Here is a 26,276-nt window from a genome sequence, read left to right as displayed (position 1 = left end):
CATTTACCTTAGTGAACCCAGTTTTTAAATTGAATCATAAAAGTTTCCTTGTGTTGGGGCAAAAACATCTATAAAAGGTTTGTTTTAATGTGATGTTTAAATGGAAGGTCTTAAACTTTATATTAATTAAATCACTTACTGATGTTAGAATCAATGTTATGTGCTCTTTAAAGAGAAGTCTTAAAGTTTGATATCAGTACGGCTATATTTTAACTCCCTCTCCTTGCCAGTGCTGACGAATAGGTTTTCAGCAATTATCTTTCTGTAATAACTAAAAATAATTGTCTAACCAGGATACATATTTACCTTTTAAAGAATACTAACACTATAGAATATTGAAAACTGGGTTTATTGGAGAGCAGAATTGAAAATTATCTGAAATCTTAAAGGTAAGCTGTACAGAATTTAAATTTATCGTAGTTACTTAGCTAAAATAGAAAAGTTTTTACAAATTGACCTTTTAAAGTACACTATTGAAAAGTGGATTTATTGATGAAATATCTAAAGTAATTATTTTCAGATGTAAAGTTATGCAAGTATTTGTTTCTTGTACTGACCTAGCTGAAATAATTGGTTAATTAAAAATTTTTTCAACTAATATACAGGATGTCTTTAAAATTAAATCCCTTCATCTGATTTTAATATTATAAATAATAAAAATGATATTCTTTAGTCTAGAAAAGTTTTTAATGTTTGTTTTATATGCTTAGATCTAAATCACATCAAACCCAGGGATGCTTTAAAACAGGTTGTTGGCCTTTTACTTCTGTGGCAGCGTATTCTATTTTCTCATGCTCAGTTTCTCAGGGAATAATTTTCATAGTAATTTAAAAAGTAAACCTATGTCCTTCAGGACTTAAAATTAGTTCTCTGTATAGTTCCTCGGAATAATCTGACGATTAAGTTGATTAAAAATTCAGGTTTAATTGGTACTGTTCAAGATGCTGTGTAATTTGTGCATATAAATTTGAATGATAAATTGAAAAAAATGAAGTTTGAATTGGTCTGCTTGTATATATGGGGAAATAAATTCCGAGCCATGCTTATCAGAGAAGAGGTGTAGAGAACTAAGACAGGAACAGATTTTTTCTGTCCGTGTTACTACTGCCCTTAGGTGAGGTTTTCATTAGCTCTGCTGTTGGAATGATTTCTGAACTGGTAATTCCATATTGCCGCTCCGCAGTCCTCTTACAGTCCAAGTCTGCTGCCGTCGTCTCGTTAAAGACTTATCAAAGCTTCACCACATTGGATATATTCATTATATGAGTGCCCTTAAAATGGCTCCACTTCCCTCCCTGCCTCATCTTTGGTCAACTTTATCCATGTAACTTATTTAGGGAATAGGACTTATTATTTTCTGAAAATATAAGTATTTTCTAAATATTTTCTTCCATGATCTCAAGCTTTCCATTTATATGTATGATGTACACACGCAGACTCTCATGTCTGTCACTTCATGAAGTCTTCTGATTTTCCAGTTACTTGCCCCCTCCTCTTTGTACTAGAGTTTTTGTTTTGCTTTGTTCTTATTTCTGTAACAATACCTATCAAATTGCAGGGTAAATATGTCTTCCCTGCTTGACCCGTGAAGTGCTCCAGGTCAGAGACCATGTTCTTTATCTAATTTTCTCCATGTTCTTTATCTTATTTTCTAGGTTATCCAGTGTACTCAAGGATTCTGGGTTGATTCTAGGTTGACTGGCACTGTATCTGGCATGTAGTAGGCATTCATTAAGTATTTATTGAATAAGTAGATTAGGTTAACTACTAGAATTAGGGAATGAAGAAGTATGCTTGATGAAATATTCATGTTAATTGAGTATAATGTATGATACATTTTTTCTTATGACATCTCTGTGATTAAATATGCATGTATTTTACTTTTTGAGAAGTACAATAATATTTTTAAAATAATAGAAGAAAATGTACATAAACATTAAAAGTACATTACACTTCACTTAACTTTTTGTTAATCTAGTAGTTAGTTCTGGGGTTTGAAGTGCCTCAGGTTCTTAATGGAAAACAGTTTCCTTTTTTCTATGCAGACGTGCTGTTTTTGGTGAATAATACCTCAACCATTTTTTATTGAATTTCTGCGACATTGTACAATGCTCTTTCTTGGAAGTTTGGATATTTATGAAGTAAAAATAGGTATTAAGTTACTATAACTGAAAGACTCAGTTATAATTGAGTTGTATTAAAGTGTCCTCAGGTCAGAACAGTAATCATGAATTTTTTCTTAGTGTTGTTCCAGTTTTCTTTGAGATAATAGAAAAACAATTGACCTGACTCACAAGGCTAAGAAATGATAAGTACAAATGATTTTGAAATTCAAAGGAAGAATTTTTCATCTTTTCTATATTTTAGTTTTCAAATTAAAACAAGATTAACTCCTGTACTTCAGTATAGCACTTTGCAGTTAACAACTAGATTTTTAAAGGTATGTAATTGATTAGAGCAGCAGGTATTTTCCCATTTTACCGACGAAGAAACAGGGTTAGAGAAATTAAATGATCTGATGATCACTGACATAGAAACTGCAAAAGTAGGGAATAACGACTGTTGATTGAATATTTAGTGTGTCCTAGGTACATTATTTCTTTTTAATATTCGAGAAAACTCAAGTTTTAAGTAACTTGATATTGGCTTCACACAGCTGATAAGTCCTGGGTTGGGATTAGAATTTAGTTACCTCGTGGCTTCACATCCACCTTCAGGTTGCGTTTCTAAGTTTATGCTCTAGGTAAAGGGTTTGTGGATCTGTTACTTTACAAGTATGTTTAATTATATCCATTGATTATTATATATCGTTTTTTATGTGTACCTATTGTCATTTTCCCCTTTTCAATTCGTTTTTTGAGTAAGAGGGAAATGCCCAACATTTCATATCACTTTGTTAAAGGTTATATATCTTTAAACAACAAAGTAAAATTTCACTACTACCAATTTGAGAATTATGAATACACTATTTTAAAGTGATTATTTGGACATAAACGGTTAAATTGCTTGTACCTCGTTGTACCGGGTTTGACGTAAAAGGTGAAGGAAGGTTTTGAGTTTCTGTTCTCCATCATCAGTAGGTGGAGATTGTGTTCCCCTTCCTTCCACTTAGCTAGCAATTAAAAACGTATCTTACATTTAGCAAAACGTTTAAAAATATTTCCAATTATAATCGAAGCTCTGCTCATACAAAATGTGTTGACCATATCTTACTTTTTTAAACTTTAGTAGTTTCCTACAACTTTGTTCTTACTAGAACGCAAACCAAAACCCTTGCCTTTTGGAAGGAGACTGCTTAAGTTACTTTTGTAAAGCTGAGGAATAAATAGCATTGTTTGATAAACTGGAGAAAGCAGGCCATTTATCCAGTGTACTCAAGGATTCTAGGTTATCCAGTGTACTCAAGGATTCTAGGTTGGTAGCATAGAAGCACTGTGGATAGCTCTGTAGTCAGGTAGGGACAGCAGTGCATCTCTGCTCATTAGCTTGAGCTGACTGTTTGACAAGGCCTTGTGATTAATGGAGCACATTTTAAAGTAATTAAAACTTACCGTTTTGACAAAATCAGTAGTTTAGGGGTGAAGTAGTAAAACCCATGATTTAAAAAATAATTGAAAAGCTATTTAATAGAAGGCCCCACAACAAAAGGGTGTGGACCTGCTCCAGCCCCAGAAGTGGCAGAATTGGTGAAATTTTGTTACCCATTTAATCTAATAATATAGCTTGGGGGGGCTTTTTTTAAAAATAGGAATCAGTATATATTAGATAATCTATTAAAACTGGGTTGACAGACTGTGCCCCAGGGACCAAAACTTGTTTTCTTTGAGGAAACCCTTGAGCTAGCAGCTTTCTACAGGTTTGTTAAAAGAAGATGAATATGTGACTGCAACCGGATACCGTACTTGGCTTGCAGAGCTTAAAATATTTGCTCTTTGGCTCTTTAGTTTGCTGATCCCTGAATCATGTGATGGATATAGACAAATTAGGAACCTGATGTGTAACTGTTGTGCAAAATTCAGCATTTGTGAGGGTGAAGTAAGAATATTCAACATAAGTTACGAGTGTAATGTTGCCAACACTTTATCATGATGAATGAACTTAAAAATTTTCCACCTTGTCTGTTTTTCCACTCCCACATCCAGGTAAAGACTTACTAAGTCCAGATTTCAACGCCAACATTCTAAATTAAAACTTTGAAACTGAAACTGATTACCTCCATATTCAACTCAGCTTCCTTATTCCCTCACGTGGAATATATTCACTTCCCTGTGCAATGTGTCTTTAACTGTAGGTTTTCTTTTAGAATGAATATTTTATATCAGTATTTTTCACAATGTACGCATTCAGTAAGTGGTTAAAAAAGTAATAAAGGGAAACCTTTAATAACTTGAAAAAATTTAAAAAATATCTTGATTGTGTATGTTCATTAATATTGGCTAAATTTTTGGGCTTTCTCAACAGTGACTTCAGTATGAAGTACTATGAATACTTTTACTTTCAATAAATAATTTGGTGATTTAATTATAAACAGGTGTGTGTGTGTATATCCATGGCTACTGAAGCTTACTCATTATTAATTTCTTCAAGAATTTTTTTTTTCTTTGAAAACCACTGTTGGTGACTTTGAGCTTCCCTCAGGCTTCATTTCCTTCATACTAATATTGTGAGCATTCTTTGAATATATTTTCAAATATGGTTAATAATTATCCGATATAGTTAGAGAATATGTTCAACTAAATTAGTAAATGGTTGACACATATATTTCCAGTTTTGAATACAGTGGAATATACTTAATATCAAATGTGTTTAAAGTCATTTTTTTCTTTAAATAATGCTGACACAGTTGTTTTTTATTTTTAAGTTCAAGTTTTACTGAAAACACTCAGTAAATCTATGTCTTAATTATTAACTTAAATGCAGCCTTTATTTGATTCTCTTGTCATTTTCATTTAATTATATGAGAGTCATTTCAAAAGGCAAAATATGAAATTAGCTTTCTTATGGACAGTGGACAGCTTTAATAGTTGTAAGGTATGTCACAAGTAACTTAATAGTAATAGTAAAGCATTTTAGTTTTCAATAATAGGCCTTTAAAAAAATAAAATGAATTCCAGGTAGTATCTATGATGTAATTGTCACATATTTATATACTTTCTTGAATGGGAAAGCAGTGGCAGAATAATCCCAAGAGAGTAACAGCCCAAAAAAACCGGAATGTCCATTTTGCACTTTGCTCCATTGCATTCTCCACTTTGCTCCAGGGAACTTAGAATGTCTATGTAGATAAAATGAATAATCAGCCTTCAAAATGGTATTGACCCTTGGGAGGGGAATACAAATTGTCTTGACTAGATATTAGCTTAGTTTTTTCATCTTGCTTAATTTTACAAATTCTGAAGCTCTGTCCAAAGCTTTAAAAATCACACCTACATCATAGAGTGAAAATCTATTACAGTTGTCCCTTGGTGTCCCTAGGGGATTGGTTTCAGGACCCCCGCTGATACCAAAATCCACAGATGCTCAAGTCCTGTATATAAAATGGCGTAGTATTTGCATATAACATGCACATCCCCCTGTATACTTCAGATCACCTCTAGATTACTTATAATACCAAATACAATGTAAGTGCTATGTAAGTAGTTGCCCGTGTGGCATATTCAAGTTTTGCTTTTTGGAACTTTATGGAAATTTTTTTCTTCCTGAATATTTTCGCTCCATGGTTGGTTGAATCTATGGATGCAGAACCTGTGGATTGGAGGGCCGGCTGTATCAGACATATTTTTGGCATAAGAAACCTACTTTCAAAAGAAATCTGTAGAATATTTTATTTTTTACATTGGCTAGTAACAAATTTGAGTTTTTTCTTTAATAAGCTTTGATTTTTGGCAAATCACTAAATGGATGATTAATTTTATTCAAAATAAAGGCCAATTTAATTACAGGAATTCTGGAAAAAATGATAGGAACTTACTATTTCTAAATTAAAATTCTGATCAGGAAGGTGATACATTTGTTATGTAAAATTTAGAAAATAGGCACCTGTAACCAACCATTAAGAAACCATTAGGATTTTGTCTTGTTTTTCAAAATGAGCAAGGCAAAACAAAACAAACAAATATGGATCATGCTCTAAGTATAATCTTGAATCTTTTTTTGTTTTTCCTCTCAGAGTGTGAACATTTCTCTAGTTTTTCTTTATGAAAGTACAGAATTTAATTGCTGAACTGGATTCCATCGTAGAGATACACTGTAGTTCCTCTGTTATTGGGCATAGTTTCCAAGTTTCTTTAATCCTTGCACATAAATTTTTTGTTCATCACTTGCTAAAAATAAAGCTAACAATCCTTGTTTCTGCAAACTTTATATATCAGCTTTTTGTAAAAATTAGAGTATTTTTAAATCGTGCGCAGAGGATCTGGCTCTTAAACAAAAATAATCCCCACCGTATCCCCCCACCCACCTACCCCCGCAAAAAACTACCCTGTACTTTCATTACAGATAAAATAAAAAGAGTCATTAGTAAAGTTTTTCCTTGATAAAACTGGATTTGAAATTTTAACTTTATCTGGAACAGGTGCATCTGTTTTCCATTTATTTAAAACTATTTGATTTTACTCTTGCAGATGTTTCTCTCCCCACAATCTTATTTCTGTCCTGATTGTGATCTTTTGTTTTCCAGAATAACAGCTATCCACCAATGTCAGATCCGTACATGCCTAGTTACTATGCGCCATCCATTGGATTTCCATATTCTCTTGGGGAAGCAGCATGGTCCACAGCTGGAGACCAACCTATGCCATATCTGACAACCTATGGACAAATGAGTAATGGAGAACATCATTATATACCAGATGGTGTGTTTAGCCAGCCTGGGGCATTAGGAAATACCCCTCCATTTCTTGGTCAGCATGGGTTTAACTTTTTTCCTGGTAATGCTGATTTCTCTACATGGGGGACAAGTGGATCTCAGGGACAATCAACACAGAGTTCTGCTTATAGTAGCAGTTACGGCTATCCACCTAGTTCTCTCGGGAGAGCTATCACTGATGGACAGGCTGGATTTGGCAATGAGACTTTGAGTAAGGTGCCTGGCATTAGCAGTATTGAGCAAGGCATGACGGGACTGAAACTTGGTGGTGAGCTGACAGCCGCGGTGACGAAAACTGTAGGAACAGCTCTGAGCAGCAGTGGTATGACTAGCATTGCAGCCAGTAGTGTGCCCCCCGTTAGCAGCGCAGCGCCTAAGCCAACCTCCTGGGCTGCCATCGCCAGAAAGCCTGCCAAACCTCAACCGAAACTCAAACCCAAGGGCAGCGTGGGGATTGGCGGCTCCGCCGTGCCGCCGCCCCCTATAAAACACAACATGAATATTGGAACTTGGGATGAAAAGGGGTCAGTGGTAAAGGCTCCAGCAGCCCAACCAGTTCTGCCTCCTCAGACTCTAGTCCAGCAGCCTCAGCCGTTAATTCAGCCGCCACCACTGGTGCAAGGCCAGCTGCCCCCGCCGCAGCCGCAGCCGCAGCCGCAGCCGGGAGCGCAGCCACAGGCCCAGCCTCACCCAGCGCCGCCGCCGCCGCAGCCGCTGCAGAATCGCTGGCTCGCTCCTCGGAACAGGGGGGCGGGCTTCCACCAGAACAGTGGAGGGGGAGGGGAAAACTTTGGTTTAGGTGTTGTTCCTGCCAGTGCTTCACCTTCAAGTGTAGAAGTGCATCCAGTGCTGGAAAAGCTAAAGGCCATAAACAACTACAATCCCAAAGACTTTGACTGGAACCTGAAGAACGGACGGGTGTTTATAATTAAAAGCTATTCTGAGGATGACATACACCGTTCCATTAAGTACTCCATCTGGTGTAGTACTGAGCATGGTAATAAGCGTTTGGATGCCGCTTACCGTTCCCTGAATGGGAAGGGCCCACTCTATTTGCTCTTCAGCGTGAATGGCAGTGGACATTTTTGTGGAGTGGCTGAGATGAAGTCTGTTGTGGACTATAACGCGTACGCCGGTGTCTGGTCTCAGGATAAGTGGAAGGGCAAATTTGAAGTTAAATGGATCTTTGTCAAAGATGTTCCCAATAACCAGTTACGGCATATTCGCTTAGAAAATAATGACAACAAACCAGTTACCAATTCAAGGGACACCCAAGAGGTACCCCTAGAAAAAGCTAAGCAAGTGCTTAAAATAATTGCTACTTTCAAGCACACCACCTCAATCTTTGATGACTTTGCACATTATGAAAAGCGTCAAGAAGAGGAGGAAGCCATGCGTAGGGTAAGAGTCCAGTAATTTTTGTGTGTAGGGTCTTTTTATTGGGGTGGTGTGTATGGATGGACATCTTTAATGCCTTTTAAGATTACATTCTGAGTTTAAGAACTTTACTCTGAAGGCAACCAACCACGTAGCTTAAGAAACAGAACTCTGCAGAACCCCGTGAAGGCCTCGGATGCCTTTCCAAGGGTAAAACCCTTACTCAGAATCTGCTTCCTGCCTATTCATACTCCTCCGGTGATAAAGGTCTTTATTCTTTATCAGACCCCTGATAAAGGGGTTCTGCATTTGTAATTAAGCCGACTTAAGAACTGGCTAGGGATTCTAGTCGCTAATCTTAGACTTTAGTTTTACGGGAAAATGTATTTGGAGTTTGAGACAAACAGCTTTTAAGTAAATGTTTGAGTGCTACACATTTTGTATTTATGATAAATAGATATTTTCCCCCAAGGTTCCCGAGGCATGTTCATAACTTGTACACTTAAAGCACTTGTACAAAATAATAGTATGGGTTTGACTTTATAGGAAGGCAGCTTAGAATTGAGAAGTGGACCTAAAACTCGGCAGAATTTGATTTCTACTTCTGTTATTTGCCCACTGTGAGACTCTTAAGGGGGATGTATCCTGAAGTTACACACTGTTGATACTTGCGTCAGGTTGGCCGGGATTTGATCACAGAGCCCATAGAGCAGGACAGGCTGAGGAATATTTTCTGTTCCAAGCTACAAAAGTAAATTGCAGAGTCCTATTTTTAGGAGGGAAAGAGAATGGATGGAATAGGCAACTAGCAGATTTTTCCATAGACAATACATTTAAATTTCAAATGAAGCAGGGCTTAAGTTAGAATCTTCTCCAGTAAATTATGTTGGTTACTATGGAAAACTTCTATGTAGAAATTAAGATAAAGCACGAACTTCAACTTTATCTGTATGTAAAACATCAGTGATGCGTTTCTGTGTGTGTGAGCCTGAGTATCCTGTGGCTTTTTAGTCTGTACAGAAGAGGGAACTGTTTGAAATAACAATCCTCATCGCTGAATAATGTTGAAATAATGATCCTACCAAACCTTATGGCATATAAATATCAGGGTGCTCCCTGAAAATGCAGCTTCTTGAGACCCACTCAAGGAAAATCTGATATATTTGGTAAGGAACCTGGTAGTGTTACAGGCACCTCAGGTGATTCTGGTGCTAGTGATTGCTGCACTGAATTGTTAGAAACTTTGCTTTGGAATAATACACGTATGACTCTTAAAGGCCCTGCTCAACCTTTCCACTGAATTGCTGAATATAATTGAGTTTTCTCCAGGTTAAATGTGGGAAGTGAGGGAAAAAGGAGGATCAAGAGTACCTTCTGAGTTTTTGAGCTCAGCAGTTGAGTAGATTGTCCCACTGTAAGTGCCTTTACAAATAGTGAATCAGGAGAAATGATTCTTTTCTTTTCTCCCATCACCAGGACAGGTCACCTTGTACGTCTTCCCACACTTCTCCTCTACCCAGTCTGAAAATTTATCTTAGTTTTATTTTTTTTATTATATAATTGTCTCAGGAATTATTTATGTTTTATAATCATATATACAACAATGATTTAAACTTTATATTTTTAAACTTAAAATTTTTACATTTAAATTGTTTCATGGCTTACTGCCAGTCTTTTTATAATGTGTCTGAACCCACCTTTGACATTTTAATTTGGAGCCTAGCTTGTTTTATTACCATCATCTTTTTTTTTTTTTTAGGAAAAGTAATTTGATGTAATATATTTAGTAAGCGCCTCTAAATCCCGAAAATGCCTTCCTTTGGCCATGATATGTGAACAACAGTTTTATTGGATATAGAAATCTTGGGTCACAGTCTTTTTATTCAGGCTTTGTTTTATAGTTTTCTATTTATAGTCTATTATTTATAGTTTTATATTATGGAGAAGTCTGGGGCCAGCCTAAATTTTCTTTGGAAATAACTATTTCTCTCTGTGTGCACAAAATTTATTCTTGGTATGTGAACATGTATATGGAATGTGCACAGTATGGGTCCCTTACAGTTTTCCTTATTCCTTCATCTGTAGGCCAAATTTGTTTTTTTCTTTTTCCTAGTAATGTCAAAAAATATATTGAATCTTTGTCCTTGAATGCCATTGGTTCTTACCTTCATTATTTTTCTTTGCGTTTGGAGAGTTTCTCAAAATTGAATTTCCATGTCATTGATTTGATTTGCTTTGTGTTGGTTCAGTGATTTGTGAGGTTTTGTATTTTTCGGTGACAGTGTTAGTTTGCTTACATTACCACATCTAGTTCTCCCTTCACACCTGTTGTTTTCTTAACCTGAATCCCTTGTTCCAGAGTCCACCTTGATTTTTTTTTTTTTTCCCCTTCTTGGCCATTCTCATCTTGATTTTATTGAGCGCAAAGATGACTGTTGAAAGCGTATTTCTGCTTCCTGTCATTATCATTTTTAAATTCCTTCCTCTTACATATCTTCTTTAATTTCTCTTTTTTTTAAATTAACACGCAGTAAAGTTGTCAATTACCTTTTGCTGCCTCTTTCTAGTCAAGTGCGCCCCTCCACTAGTAAGTAATTCACTGATCTGTTCTCTCTCTCTATAAGGCATTTTCCATAATTTCACATGAATGAAATTACAATGTGTAATCTTTTAACACTGGAGTCTTGTACTCAGCACGATGTCCTTGCAGTTTATGTTGCTTTGTGTATCAGTTCTTTGTTCCTTTTAATTCTGTCTTTCCATTGTATGGATTTACCAGTTTGTTAACCATTCATTCTTTGAAGGACATCTGGTTGCTTTCAGATTTGAAGAATGTAAATAAAGCTCCTATAAATATTTGTGTATATATCCTTTAAAAAATTTTTTTTAATCATACGGTGAAAGTCACTTTTTTGGGCTGTACAGTTCTATGAATTGTAACACATTTGTAGATTTGTGTAACCACCACTATCAGGGTACAGTATTCCCCCCAGTCTATCTTTTCTTTCCCCTTTGTATTTTATCTTTCCCCAGTGTCTGTCTGAACTCATTATAGTTTTGTTAGTATCCTTTTTTTCTGAAAAAATATTTTAAGACTCTTTGCTTTTTTTTTTTTTTTTCTTCTTTTTTTTCCTGTCATCGTTAAACCAGGCAGAGAATCATCCGGATCAGGTATTTGCCCCCAGATAGGTTTGTTTTTGTGTGTGTGCTTTAATGCTTGGTGTTAGTTGCATATTCTCTTTCCATTGCAAATGTGGAGATGGGAGAGCCATGATGTATGTTGACTTTACCAGTTAAGTGATTCATCAACCTGTGAAGAGTAAGAAGGGAGAGCCAGTGCAGTGGACATGCTAGTCGGTAAAATCTGACTTTCCTTTGAGTTTGAAACCATCATGTCAGGAAACCTTTTCCCCTGCTTATTAACTGTTTGGCATTTGGGATATCAAGTGTTCTTGCCGTTTTCTTTCTGGAGCTGTTAAGTCCTTGTCCAGGCAGAAATTGTAGGTATTCATTTGTAGATTTCCTCTTAGGTTCGCTTGTGTTTGCACTTTGGCTTTCCAGCAAAACTACTTTCAAATACTCTTGGCATCCCAGTGATGAAGGATGTGCCTCCTGTCTATTCTAGGTCCTCCTTGGCTCCATCAAAAAGGACAAATTAGTGGTGTTTTGCTAGGATTTCCTTCACTGGTTATGCCTTTTTTCTTTTTTAAGTAAAAGGAGTTGAAGTCATTATTTATGTTTTAATGTGACCCCATCTGTCTTGTATTCAGCTGAAATTCCTCAAAGCTCCTGATATGTCGAGGTCACATTTTTCCCAGGTGCACATCCTTCAGAGACCTTGGGTAAAGTAGGGGTTCTTAAGCAAGACAAAAAATGGCACTACTTATAAAAGAAAAGATTGATAAAAATTTGCCTAGATTAAAATCTGTTCATCAAAAGATGCTTTAAAGAAAGTAAAAAGACATGTTAGGAACTGGGAGGAATTTGAACATAAGTGACCGGAGACAGTTGTCAAGAGCATTTAAAGAACTCCTGTGAATCAGTTTAAGAAAAAAATAATCCACTACAAAGATGGGCAAAAGATACGGATAATCCTTTCATGAGAGAGGAAATAAATATGGGTAATAAGTGTAGAAAGATATTCAGTCTTAATAATAATTCAGGAAATGCAGATCAAGACTATAATGAGAAAATATTTTATATCCACTCATTTGGAAAAATTAAGAAATTTGATAATAGCAAGTATTGGAGAGACTGTATAACAACAAAACGTCTTATATAATTGCAGGTGGGAGCATCGAATTGATATAGCCATGTGGGTGGGTAGTTCTGCATTTTCTTACAAAGCTGAATGTTTCAGTACCTTGTAATTCAGCAGTTGTCCTCCAGGATATATATCTATACCTAAGAGAAACTTCGCGCATACCCCAGAATACATATAAGAAAGTTCTTAGGAGCTCAGTTGATACTAGTAAATAACAGGGAACAACTCAAATGCAATCAGCAGGAAAAATGCTTGCTTTATGGTTTTTTTGAGCAATTGGAGAGTACGTTTCATACGTCATGGCTCTTTACCCCAAAAAAGTATCGTATATATTTCCTAAGAATAAGGATATTCTCTCATGTAAGCATGATATTCTGTCAGTTGGTCCAGTGTCCTTTAAGCCTTTTTTTTTTTTTAACTTTTTTTGTAGTATAAGATCCAGGCTAAGATTAGAATAACCAAAACAGTTTTGTATAAGAACTATTTTAGAAGGCTTATACTAACCTGACTTCAAATCTTTGCCTTCCCCAAGTGTGGAAAAATTTTTTTGTATACTTTTTAATAGAAGTTTTGTAGTTTAAAATTTTACATTTAGTTGTGGTTACTGTAGCTTTCTTTCATTTCTCTTCTTACTGTGTTCATTTTTCTCTTCAAGTTCTTCAGCCTATTTGTGATAGCAGAAAAGAAGTTTTAAAAAAGCCAGTTCCATCTTGTCATTGCTGGGTCTTTTTTATTGACTGTTTTCTTGCCCCTTTTCTGGTTATTTTAGCAGAGGAGGAATTCCCCCGCTTGCTTTGCCAGTACAGCAGCCTATGGAGGAGCTGACCAGACATATCCTGTCTGTTCATATAAAACTTGGAAAGTCAGGCTCTCTATCTTAGACTGAGGGGTAGTCGTGAAACTTAAAACTGCAGGAAAAATCCATGCCAGTTATTGCAGTGTTTGTATAGTTCCTCAATCTTAGATTTGAACACATAATTTTGATATATTTGATTAAAATCAAGCTTGATGAAAAAACCAAGACAAATCCTCTAAAAGAAATAGGTATTTCTGAGAGCAGAAGGTAATTTATACAACAGAATTTGATTTGTTAGGATTCACATGTAAAAAGAAAAGGAAACCAGAAAATGTTCTTAGAAATGAGAAACAGGATTGTCAGCAGTTTTTAAAAATGTTTCTTTTTAAGCAAGTGGATTAATAAAATGTTAATGTTTTAGGTCCAGTTAATCATCTGGAATTTCAAATCAGAAATTTCCAAATGTGGAAAAATAGAGATGGAAAATATAAGGCGTGAAAGATGTGGTGGGAAGGAGGTCCACTATGTCTAAAGGAGGCTTTAAGAAGAGAACAGGAGGAAACAGCTGGCGGGAAGAGCGACTAAGGAAAAGTTTCCGGAGCCAAAAGATACATGTTTTCAGAATGACGGGCTCACTGAGTAACCAGCAGGATTAGTTAAAGTTGTAAAAGATAAAAAAGATACGAGAAAGAGACAAGTGTTCCGAGCAAAAGGCCTGTAGGTAAGCTACACAGGAAGGAGAGTCAGACTGTTAACCAGAATTCTGTCATCTACAACTCTGGACACATATAAAATCATATTTTGTAGTATAGGGGAATGGGGCATAGAATTACGTTCTTAAAGATGAGTGTCGAATAATATCTGTGAGGGAGGAGTGCAAAATAAAGAGTTCAGGTGTACAAGAGCTTAGCTACATATCCTTCATGAGAAACTTGAGGTATTTCAGCAGAATGAAAAAGGAATTCAAGAAGGAGAACGTCTGGTAGCTGGTTATACTAGAACCATCAGTAGGGACTCCGTATGCATTTTGAGTCAGAAGGTTCTCATTGTATACAGTGGACCTCGGGGCTGTAAGCCTCCGTCTGCTAAATGGCACTGTGGTCTTAGACAAACGACAGGAGCCCTCAGTTGGGAAGCACTGACCTTGGAGATGATCTGTGAGAGCAGGACTTGCTTTGTTCTTTGCTGAATCCTTAGCACCTAATGCTTGGCGTGTAGTGGGCGACGTCATAAGGACAGTCACCAGAACTAAAGATAGAGTGAGTTCTATTGTAGGGAGGGGGAAGAGGAGAATATATAACGTTCACTGTGATAAATTGCTCATCATATACAATGGGAATTGATGGTGTCTGAGTTGACAAGTCAAGAAATGCATAAATTAGCATGCCACTTAAAGTCCATAGTGGTAACCTATCAGAGGAAGTTGAAATAGAACAGACTAGAGGAGGATAGGGGAGCTTTACTTTTTTACTTTAACTTGCAGTTGTACGTATTCTAACGATAAAGCTAGTTTGATTGGAAAATAAAGAAAACAAAAAACTGCTAATGTCTTGAGTATATTATGTCCAGTATAAATTCGAGTAGTCTACATAGCCGTAGAGTCTACTTTTGACTATTTAGATAACCTTTTACTGAAATTTTACCTTTGTTGTACTGAACGTGCATCATTTAGCTTCTACTGTATTCTTTCATTCTTATAAATCCTTATTGATCAGTAAACAGTCTGAGGTGAGATTTTTAGTTTAATAGCTTTTTAAATTCCATATAGGAACAATTAGTGTTTTCAGGTACCTGGAACTTTGAGATGAACTTAAGGCATAACTGTAATAAAATCCTTATTAAATAGTTTTATTTTCCAGAATCATCTGTGTATTTTAGTCATTTGTGCTATTTTGTGTCGTTGAGCCTTTCCAAAGAGTAAAGTTTAGTCCCTGATATATTTTTTTTCACAATTGGAATAATTTTGATTCTGAGATGAGGTGATGTTTAGTTCTGTCTCAGAGTAATCAAGTTTGTGCTAATATACAAGAAATTACTTCAGTTGTAGTTATTTTAGTAGTAGTTGCTGTTGTTAGCAGTGAGCATTTTCCTGACAGTTCTATACTTCTTTTTTCTCAAGTGGAACATTTAGTTGAATGCTTTCCCATTAATCAGATTGCAGTTCTTAGGATCAAGATGGTTGAAGTCTCTATCTGATGACCTTTCAGTAAACTCTTCTACAATTGTAGTTGTCTATTTGTGAGTTGATTATGATGAACAGAAACAAATTCAGTGTATAAAATCTTGCTTTTCCTTTCATCTTCACTGTAAAATTTAAAGAATATTTCTCTGGAAAACAGTTTTTGGCCCAGGATGTATCACACTTGACAGAATAAACTTATATTACGTATTTAAGTGAGTAATTCTATGATAAGACATTGAGTGATATTTGAATAATCAAGATGATTCTGTTTTTGTTGTAGTAATACTCTGTTCTGAGCTTAGTAAATAATTCTTTATAAACCAGAATTGGGAAAAGAGGTACTTCAATTAGCATTTTATAACATTGATTTTTTTCCCCCTCAGATTTATCTTGGCACCCCATAGGAGACTTAATAGTGGCTATGTTAAGTTCCAACATTGATAAAGAAATTTATGAGTTTTTAGGAGATGGATTATTGGGTTAATCATAGATCTTTGGGAGAGATTTGTTTCACATCGATTATGGTGTGAACAGTCATCCTTAAATTGAATGGTATTTCCGTTATTTATTTTTCTTTAGCAACAAATGCATGATTACAGTCAGCCCTCCATATCCACAGATATGAACCTGCAGATATGGAACCTGTGGATACAGGGGGCCAGCTGTAAGGGCCTTCAGCATCCTTGGATTTTGATATCCACTGGGGTCCTGGAACCAGTTCCCTGCAGGATATATACTGTGTGTGTGTGTGTGTGTGTGTGTGTGTGTGTAGTATATGTGATATATATATATATATCTAGGATGTAAAAAAGCTACAAGTGGACAGTTCCACTTGTGAACAACAATCTGGAGTATAATAATTTTATTACTTTCATTTTATCATAAAGAGTCCAAAATCTCACTCCAAAATATGGTTGCATATTGATTCCTTTGCTTGGCTTTAAGAACTTGTTACTAGGTTCCAGAGTAGTGACATCCCGCTCCTCCCACCCCCCACTGAGAATTCTAGCATATGTCTTGTGTTCTAGTCAACCTTTATCACCATATATTTAGAGCCTGCGTGTTCTTTTCTTAACTGTTCCTTTATTCATTCAACAGATAAATATTAAAGGTTACCAGGAAGCCACTTAAGATAAATAGCTCTTCTTCTTTTTAAAATTTATTTATTTTATTTATTTATTTTTGGCTGTGTTGGGTCTTCATTGCTGCGTGCGGGCTTTCTCTAGTTGCCACGAGCGGGGGCTACTCTTCGTTGCGGTGCGTGGGCTTCTCATTGCGGTGGCTTCTCTTGTTGTGGAGCACGAGCTCTAGGCACGCGGGCTTCAGTAATTGTGGCGCAAGGCCTCAGTAGTTGTGGTTTGCAGCTCTAGAGCTCAGGCTCAGTAGTTGTGGCGCACGGGCTTAGTTGCTCCGTGGCACGTGGGAATCTTCCCGGACCAGGGCTCGAACCCATGTCCCCCGCATTGGCAGGCGGATTCTTAACCGCTGCACCACCAGGGAAGCCCCAATAACCCTTTCTTTGTAGAACTCAGAGGTCTTGGAGAGACAGACATAATTTCTCTCAGTAAAATTTTGTAGTTTTCACTGTTGAAAAGCACATGGCTCTTACTGAATTTGTTTCTAAGTATTTTATATAACTTTTACTGCTATTGTGAATGTAATTTGTATTTTCAGTCTTCCCAGTTGTTTGCTACAATTTTATATCAATAGGAATGTCCTATATTGTGTGACCTTGCTAAATTCACTTATTAGTTCTGGTAGTTCTAATAGAACATCCTGAGGATTTTCTGCCTAACAGATCATATCATCTGCAAATAGAGACCGTTTTATTTCTTTTTGATCTTTATGCTTTTTTTCCTGTAATTTTATTACTTGTATTACTTAAACATAAAATTAAGTGAAAACTCTAAACCCAAAATAAAACTGCACATAAACAAAAAATTTAGTGTGATGAGTGATGTTATTTTTCCGAAACTAAATCACAGCTCAAAGCATGAATTAGTCTTCAGTCTTAGAACCCTGTTTTTACTCTCATTTGGACCACCTAAACTAACACGTTTATGACTGTCCTCTACCGTTTTCACTATTTGACCTTCTTCCTAACTCTTCCATTTTATAGTACACTTTGAGGTTATTTGATCTTTGGTACAGATGAATAGTTTTTATATTATTAGACTGCATCTATTCTTTTCTTAAACTTGACACACAGTAAAGCATCAGATGCAAATGTGGCCCCTGGAATCTTTTTCAAGTAGTTCTTTATTATAGTGTGGTCATGCAGAAAGATCAAGCATGTTAAGAGTCTTCCTTCTCCCTCTTTGTAGAGGGCACCACTGTCCGCCCTTCCAGTTTAGGCCAATAATACTGGGCTAATTCGCACTATTTCTCTTTCACACTCCATAGCTAACCAGTCTATCAGTAAGTCTTGTTGGCTCTGCTTTCAGAATAGATCCAGAATCTAAACACTTTCCACTAGCTCTCCATCCTCCATTATTATTACTGTACTGGATGATGGTTGTGCTGGCTTCCTTACTGGCCTTCCGGCTTCTACTTTTGCTCCTCTATGCACTCCGTTACCATCAGAACAGCCCTTAAGAGGTCCTTCTGTGACAAGTGAGACTGGACTCAGTTTTCTCCTGCTTTTCTGAAGGTAGTATCCAAGTGTTGCCAACCTCAAGATACATCAGGAAATACTCCTTTTTCTAGTCTCTGGAACAGTTGGTATAAGTACAGAATTCTTGTGAAACCACATGAGCCTGGGAGTTTTTCTTTGGGGTAGATTTTTAAATGTTAGTTGAAGTTCTTTAGTTATTATAAGCCTTCAAGTTTTCTTTGTATTCTTGAATTTGTTTTGATAAATTTTATTTTTAGGAAGCTGTTTTGTTTTAAGCTTTTTTTCACATTGGCATTAATAGTATTTTAATTATTTTTAGCTGTGTGAGTCTTTACGATATTATTTATGCTTCATTTCTTTTTTTTAAATCAGTCTTTCCAGAGATTTTTCTATTGTCAGCTTCTTTTACCCCCCAGACACCAGTTTTTATTTTTGTTCTCTTAGGCTCTCTTTATCTTTGTTTTCTGTTTCATTATTTTCTCCTGCTGTCTTATTTCATTCATTTTACTTTGGGGGACTCAATGCTACTTATTTGCTAACATATTGAGTTGGATGATGAGCTCATTATTTTTCAGCTTTAAAAAAAGGTTTTTTTTAATTCTATACATGTAAATTTCTAATTTTATTTTTCAGGGCTTATTAGATCTAGTATATTTATATTGTACTGGTGTAAAAAATTTTCAATTTTTATTATGATTTTTTGGGAGACTTTTAGAAATGTGTTTTAGATTTTCCAAATGTAAGATTTTGTTTGTTACCTGTTTTGCTGTTAAAATTGATGTCAGAAAATGTGATATGTATGATACTGACTCTTTGGTATTTAGATTGGTTTTCTGGTCTGGCATATAGTTTCTTTCTGTGGTTGTTCATTGTGTACCCTGTAATTATTTGGCTCAGTTTTCTGTATTCTGTATATTCAATCTTTATTTTCACTAACTTGTCTGCTTTATCAATTACTAAGAGAAATGTGTTAAATTCTCCTGCTATAATTAGGAACCTGTCAGGTTTTCTTTGTAATTCTGAAAACTTTTAATATATGTAAAGTTGTATATTTAGTTAAATACTGTTACAGCTGTTTATAAAAAAATGTTTCTTACTCAGTATGTAGCGGTTTTTGCCTCAGTGGTTTTTGCCTTCGAATCCACTTTATCTGATATTAATATAGTTGACTAAGTCTTCATTTGGCTTGTTTTTAAGCTTTCTGTGTCCTTGTGTTTAGGGTTAATTTCCTGTAAATCATGTGAAACTAGATTTTTCTTTTTTTAATTTTGAGCTCTTTTGTGTTTTCGTTAATGAACCTCCATTTTTTGATTGCTTGATAAAAATGTATAAATGTTATAAATGTGTATTTCTGCCATTTTATATTTTGTGCTTTCTAATTCACCTAGATCTTTCAAGCTCCCCTCTCCCTCCTTTCCTGTCCTACCACAGGCAAGGAGTTTTTAAAATTTTCCTCTTTTCCTGTCCACTGAGTTAGAAGTTATGCATTATGTACATAGATTTAATCTATATGTTTTATCGATTCAGTTAAAGGTGCCATAGTTGATTACAGTTCAAACTGAAACAGCATCTCTAACTTCTGTTTAAATAAAACATGGTCCTCATTCATGTACCTAATCATCTCCCTCAGGTTAAACTTCTCTTTGTCTAGTTTATCCTTAAGTAGTATTGCCCTTTTTTTCTGTAGTTTTGGGGCTTTTCATGGAGTTGATGAATTTCTCTAGTTTTGATCAGTCATTTCATGGGGAGGAATAAGCAGTGAGCTGTTACCACTTTTTGCTTCATCTGTAATACTGTGCTTTATATCCAGCTAATTAAAGCAGGCTTCAACATTTCTCATACAAATCTGTTTCCTTCAGCTGAGAAATAAATTTCCTTTATGTTTAGGCTGGTTTTTTTAAAGCTTCAGGGTCTTTGTAAAATTAGACTACAGCTTCCTGGTTCCAAATTCTTTTTTTGTCTTTTTTTTCCTTTGTTTATGTTGTTGGATTTTTGTTTTTGTTTATCCTTTTGAAACATGATTAATTAGCTGGCTCTGTGTCTGTTCTCATTTTTGTTTTTTTTCTTTAGGAATATCTCACTGATGCTTATGGGTGTATGAAATAATTCATTTGTAGTTATCGTATAGTAGGGCATTTATTTGTTAGCTTTCTGTATTAAATACTGTTATTCTAGTTCTAGGAATATATAAAGATGAAAAAGAAAGGACTTTAGTAACAAAGAACTTAAAGTTCTCTTTGGAATTTATTTTTATAAATTGATTGATTGATTGATTGCTGCATTGGGTCTTTGTTGCTGCGCCCCCGGGCTTTCTCTAGTTGCAGCGAGCGGGAGGATACTCTTCATTATGGTGCGCGGGCTTCTCATCGCGGTGGCTTCTCTTGTTGTGGAGCACGGGCTCTAGGCGCGCAGGCTTCAGTAGTTGTGGCTCGAGGGCTCTACAGTGCAAGCTCAGTAGTTGTGGTGCAGGGGCTTAGTTGCTCCGCGGCATGTGGGATCTTCCTGGACCAGGGCTTGAACCCATGTCCCCTGCATTAGCAGGCGGGTTCTTAACCACTGCCCCACCAGGGAAGTGCCCTCTTTGGAATTTAAAATACAGTTTTCTGATGGTGTCACAGGGGATGGGACATTAATTTGACCATTGGCAAAGTATATACATATTTATTATGGAGCGTGTGTTACTTATGGAAAAGTGGGAGTAGTGAAACCACAAATAGAGAGTCTTATAATGTGTTAGACACCAGTGGCTATCAGTGTGGTCCTTGGACCAGCAGTGTTAGGATCACCTTGAACTTGTTAGAACTGCAGGCTCACAAGTTCAGCTTCAGACCTTTGGGGCCCAATAGTGAGTGTTTCCACAGCCATCCAGGTGATTTTGTTGCTTGCTGAAGTATGAGAACCAGTGAAGGACACGTTAAAACAGATGGCACAAACAAACTACGTAATGCATTCACTCGATAGGCATGCAGAGTGCTAGTCATCCTTTTTATCAAGGATAAGTATTACATGTGGATAATTTGGTTAATAAACATCCTGAAAACATCACTCAGCTTAACTTCTGTTCAAGGGGTTTCTGCTTTCTTAAAAGAAATTATAATAATAAGTATTATTAGTATTTCTTCATGTGAAAAATTCTCCTGAATCTGAGAGTAGGATATGGAGGAAGCTTGTGATTCAGTTTTTTTTGTTGTTGTTTTTTTTTAAGTTAATACTGAAAGCTTAATTTAATGCAGTTTAATGCAACTCTTTTCCTTTCCTCCTAACGGTTCTACCTCGGCCAATAGTTTTCTAATTGCTTCAGAGAACTTCTGGTCTACTTGATACCTCACCATCAAAAACTCATTGAAAGGGCTAGAAAGACATTATTGTAATCGTCTCACCTAAACAAAATTCTGTGGGAAAACAGAGCTGTGGAGAGGACCTATAATCTCCTGAACTAGGTCTTTGTGTTTGGACTTCTTTATTTTAAAATAGTTTGTGGTAATCCCACTAAGGTGTGTATAGGTAATAGTAAATCGTCTTTAGCTAATTACTTGAAAATTAGTATTTGAAGAACTTCTTATGGAGATGGTTTACATTATAAATGCATATAGTTTAAATCATTAAATAATGATGGTGTTTTGTTAAAGGTCTTTGTGCTTTTCTTTCAGGAGAGAAATAGAAACAAACAATAACCATATGAAGATGTCCTGTTAGAATTATACAACACTAATGATGTAGACTCTGGAAATGCCTAATAAGTCAAAGAAGACGTTATTAAAGCTTTTTTCTGCTTAAGGTGACATCTTTGAACTCTAACACAGAACTGACTCTTCTTGTAATGGTTTTCATCAGCGCATCTGCCCTTATACTCTCACCAAACACACTTGAGAACTGTAACTTCGTCAAGCACTTTCTGTCCTGAAGCTTTTACCAGTATCTGCTGTCTTTTGTAATTATGCATCCTAGCTAAGGCACAGAAGACTGAATGAATGCAAGGATTCATTAACTCTTTGAATTTGTTAAATACTAACAGTTAACCATTAGAAGTGGTTCAATGATGTAAGAGTCACACTGCTTCAACTTTTTCTTTGTTGTAGTTTTTAAATTGTCAATTTTTAGCTATTTGACAGATTAAAAGCAAAATAATCATGCCATATTTAGTCCTGGAGTTCAAGTCTAAATGTTTATGTGAAAATTATTGTAGTAAACTTTTAATATGGCAAAGCAACCTTATGCTCTATTTTAGCCAAATGAAACATAATCTGAGATTATATTAGAACATTTCCCTTGTCTTCAAACCGTTTGGTGTAACAGAATATTGATATGCAGCCTGGTGGATTTCACCAGTTAATGCACATTCTTCTCCCTCCCTCCTTCCCCCAATAATATGTAGACTGAAAAATGTGCATTTGTCTGAGGAATTATTTTGTTTGCTACCACTTAATGAATTTCAAAATTTTGAGTAATGTACCTCAGTCTAATCAGACTTTTTATGACCTTTATAACTACATTTAAAACCCTTAATTCCTATTTCTGGGTGTTTGCGAGCCTGATTGCTATCATGAAGTAAAAAATTTATTACTCTAGGTATTCACTAGCTAAATAAACATAGTTCTTGTTTAGCAAGCATATACTGTTCCTCAACTCCTTTCTCCAGCTTTTGCAGTGTCCTGGCATCCTTAAAATATTTGAAAATATGGCCTTGATCCATGGATTAAATCAGTATCTAAGTGAATGTGTTGATGTTTTATTGATCAGATCTATATAAATGGGAATTTCAGCATATATCTGGGTATTCTTATAGTTATCTTTTTAACATCTTATTTTTTTCATTAATTACATATCAACATTAATTTTGTATCTTGAAACAAATTGATTTTGTATAATTATGTGTCAAACATCTGTATTAACTGATTTGATGGCACATGGTTATGAAATAATGTACTGCCCCTTATATTACTGTTCCAAAAGGAGAAAGCTATGTAGAAAGATTTGTTAAGGATGAAAATAGCAATACAGTAGATTTGAGTACCTTGATGTTTTGCATTACTCCACTTATGTTTACATCATGTTTAGAAATGTTTTCATTTACTATGGTCTTTGGTCACTTCGATTCAGAAATTTAGTGACAGATATTTCTTTGAGGCTTTCATTTGTGTGATTTTTTTTTTTTTTGTACAATGTTTTCTTAAAATGTACAAATACTGTATTCAAGTGAAAACCAATACAGTATTTGTAGCTAAATTGTAGCTACTTCACAGTGCTTTGGTAGTCCCAGGATAGTTATCAGTGTTTACTGAAGGGAACATCAAAATGTTAATAGTATATTACAAAATAAAGACTTTCTTAAAGGAAAATTGCACCTATTTTACCTTTTTTAAGAGTAAGCCATGAAATCTTGTAACATGTCTCGTAACTATTTGTAATGAAAATTGGCATTTGGGTATAGTCACCACAGCAACGTTCTACATCCCTAGGATCATATAGGTAGGACATGTCCGAGGGGACCACTGTCACTCGGGAGGTCCTGTTAGAGAAAACTGTCCAGGGGTGACCTTGTGGAAAGGATCTGAGTCTTCTCTCTGAGGTTCTCTTCTTCTTGGTGCTTTATTAGCAACTCTGAATATTTTTATAAAACTAGTTACATTCTACACGGATTGAAACTTGTTTAATTTACATTAGGTTTCTGTGTAAGAGGTGTCACGGAAACACTCAGCAAGCAGGCTGATTGCAGTAGCAGACTCAGAAATGTCAGGTGTAACTCAGCAGTCTGCTCACGGTGAGGACTACATCCCAGTGCCTTTACCCTGGACTTCTAATATTAAGTGAAATGGGTGCAGCATTCCTTTGGGGAAAAAACAAGGCAAAACAAAACTTTCCAATTGGTAAATTTCTTTTTTTCCTCATGTAAATTTTCTTCAGAGCGCCTACTCCCTCTCCCTCCTTGGCCTGTCAGTGTACAGCAAAGTGTTTTTCCTCTAAGTGAGATGATCAGAGGTTGTCTCAGTAGCACAACTAATGGAAGGTTTCTTAACTGTAGGGACCAAGAGGGAGAGAAACTGGGCTCTTAGAGCAGGAGACCGATCCAGTGTTTTGAGTGATCACAAACTAAGACATTATCGGCCCAGTAAATTTCTTGCTTAATGTTTTTCCAAGATCTGGTTTGAATGTTTCTTAATTAAAGTTATCTTATGTGGGTGTTTTATTTTGAAAGGCATTATATAGTTTGTATATTTAACAGTAAGGGGGAAAATGTAACCAAAATTAGTATTCTTTCTCTATACATATTGGTACTTGAAGATTCCTTTCAGAAGAAACCCCAGCCTTTTCCTAAGTTCAATCCTCGTTTTAACTTAAGTGATCTTTCTAATTCAAAAGCTGTGTTCTTTTTGAATACCATGCATGGGGGTTAAGCTGATGTTAAAACAGTTTGCAATAAAAAAAGAATCAGCTTAAGTCATTTAATCATTTCAAGTGCATTCTGCATCCTATAAAAATAAGTTTGAGAACTTTAAGAGAATTGTGTTTCATTAAGTTTTGCATATCTTTTGTTATGCCATGTAAATTCCCTTCTTCTTCATATGATTAAAGAAAGGTTATGATAAAATGATTAGTTCATTTACATTCACTTGTAGCAATTACATGAGAATTTAAATTTTGTCGTGTTTGGGTTTGTTCATTCCTGTGAATGATGGTACAGTTAGGTGAGATTTTCTGTTATGGTACCCAAACTCACCATTTGGTCCTCTTTAATCTTTGAGGGTTTCAATAAAAATTGTTCACTCATATCTGTGTTCTTTCCATTTTATCTTTATAAATACAGATTGCCTTCCAGAAAACGTACCATTCTTGTCAACTCTGTTATGAATTTCCTGATTGACATACCTTTCAAGTACAAATAGATTATGTCATTCGATTTAGTTGGCCATTTGAAATTAAGTGGGGAAGTTAGAGAGAGGAAGGATCACAGTTTATCCTAATCTTTATCCACTCCAGTGAGCTCATTGAATTACATGCTCTTAACGCTAAACTTAGAGCAAAAGAGAAAGAGGCTTATTTAATAGGAGGAAGTCTTGGCACCAGCTGTCTCGTAACCCTAATCCCCCATTCTTGGTACCAAGGAATGCTTTTTAATAGTGTGTACGTTATCCTTTGGGCTGGATAGAGCTTGTGGAGATGGGATCGGGGTGACTCTGAATGGTGCGTTGATAATCATTGCTGGGTTCTCTAAGGCACTCGTTCAGATGGGGGAAACCAAAGAGTTTTAGTTTTGTGCTGCATACAACACTGTTAGCCTGCGATCAGGGCACAGTTTTACAGGCACCCCAGATGTCCCACATTGCAGCATCATCTCCTAAAGAGGGTTTGCATCTCTTCAGTGTACTTACATTTGAGGCTACTCATTTTTAGTTGGGACCCTAATTCTTACTGGCTTTGCTTTATCTTGCTTAGTGACATAAGATTTAGTAATTGTAGTCTAGGAACTAAAATATTCTTGCAGTTAGAAGTTAACTGAGCAATTCAAGGTCATTTGCTTTCTAATCACGGAACAGTTGATCCGTGAACACAGGTTTGAACTACATGGGTCCACTTGTACACAGACTTTCCAGTAGTAAATACCACAGTACTGCACAGTCTGAGGTTGACTGAATCCTTGGATGCAGAGGAACCTCGGATGTGGAGGGACTGTGTGTGAGTAGGGCCGACTTTAAGTTGTATGTCGTGGAGGGTCAGCACCCCTAAACCCCTGTGTTTTTCAAGGGTCACTTGTACTTGTCATTGTGTAATCTTGATGTGTATTCTGTCCTCATTTCTCTTGGTGCAATGACAGTGACGGGCAGAACTCCCCTGTAGATCACCCACAGGTAGCAGTGGCAGTTTAAATACACTTTGTTTATAAATTGTGCACTAAATTCAGAATTTTTCTACTCCACATTTTGAGTTACTTGTATACCATTGGAACTAAATGTAACTGGAAACTGTCTTTATAAAAGTCAGTGTACAAGGAAGATGTGAGTGCAGAGTTGGAAACACTGGGGGCCGAAACACAGGCCTGCCACCCCGGGCCGCTTCAAAGAATACCCCTTACATAGAACACACTTAGAGGTTTAAATATCTGAATGTCATTTGAAAACATCATTGGCTATTTCTGACACATCTGTAACCAGAATGGAATTACTGTATAGGGGAAGA

General features: G+C 36.0%; 1 protein-coding gene across 5 annotated transcripts in view; it reads left to right on the top strand.

Moving 5' to 3' along the window:
* Window positions 1-26,276, top strand: part of YTHDF3 (YTH N6-methyladenosine RNA binding protein F3) — a 44,288-nt gene that overhangs the window by 8,457 nt on the left and 9,555 nt on the right. For 4 of the 5 annotated variants that reach the window (XM_082600730.1, XM_082600728.1, XM_082600732.1 and 1 more), the window contains one exon: window positions 6,680-8,269. In XM_082600730.1, coding sequence (XP_082456856.1) covers window positions 6,680-8,269 — 1,590 coding nt within the window. Of the gene's footprint in view, window positions 1-6,679; window positions 8,270-21,751; window positions 22,488-26,276 lie in introns of those variants that run through there. The other variant, XM_082600731.1, reaches the window with a different exon arrangement.

The sequence above is a fragment of the Mesoplodon mirus genome (assembly GCF_964341445.2).
Source record: "Mesoplodon mirus genome assembly, chromosome: 16".
In the NCBI taxonomy this organism is placed as follows: domain Eukaryota; kingdom Metazoa; phylum Chordata; class Mammalia; order Artiodactyla; family Ziphiidae; genus Mesoplodon; species Mesoplodon mirus.
This window is presented reverse-complemented; position numbering and strand designations above follow the sequence as displayed.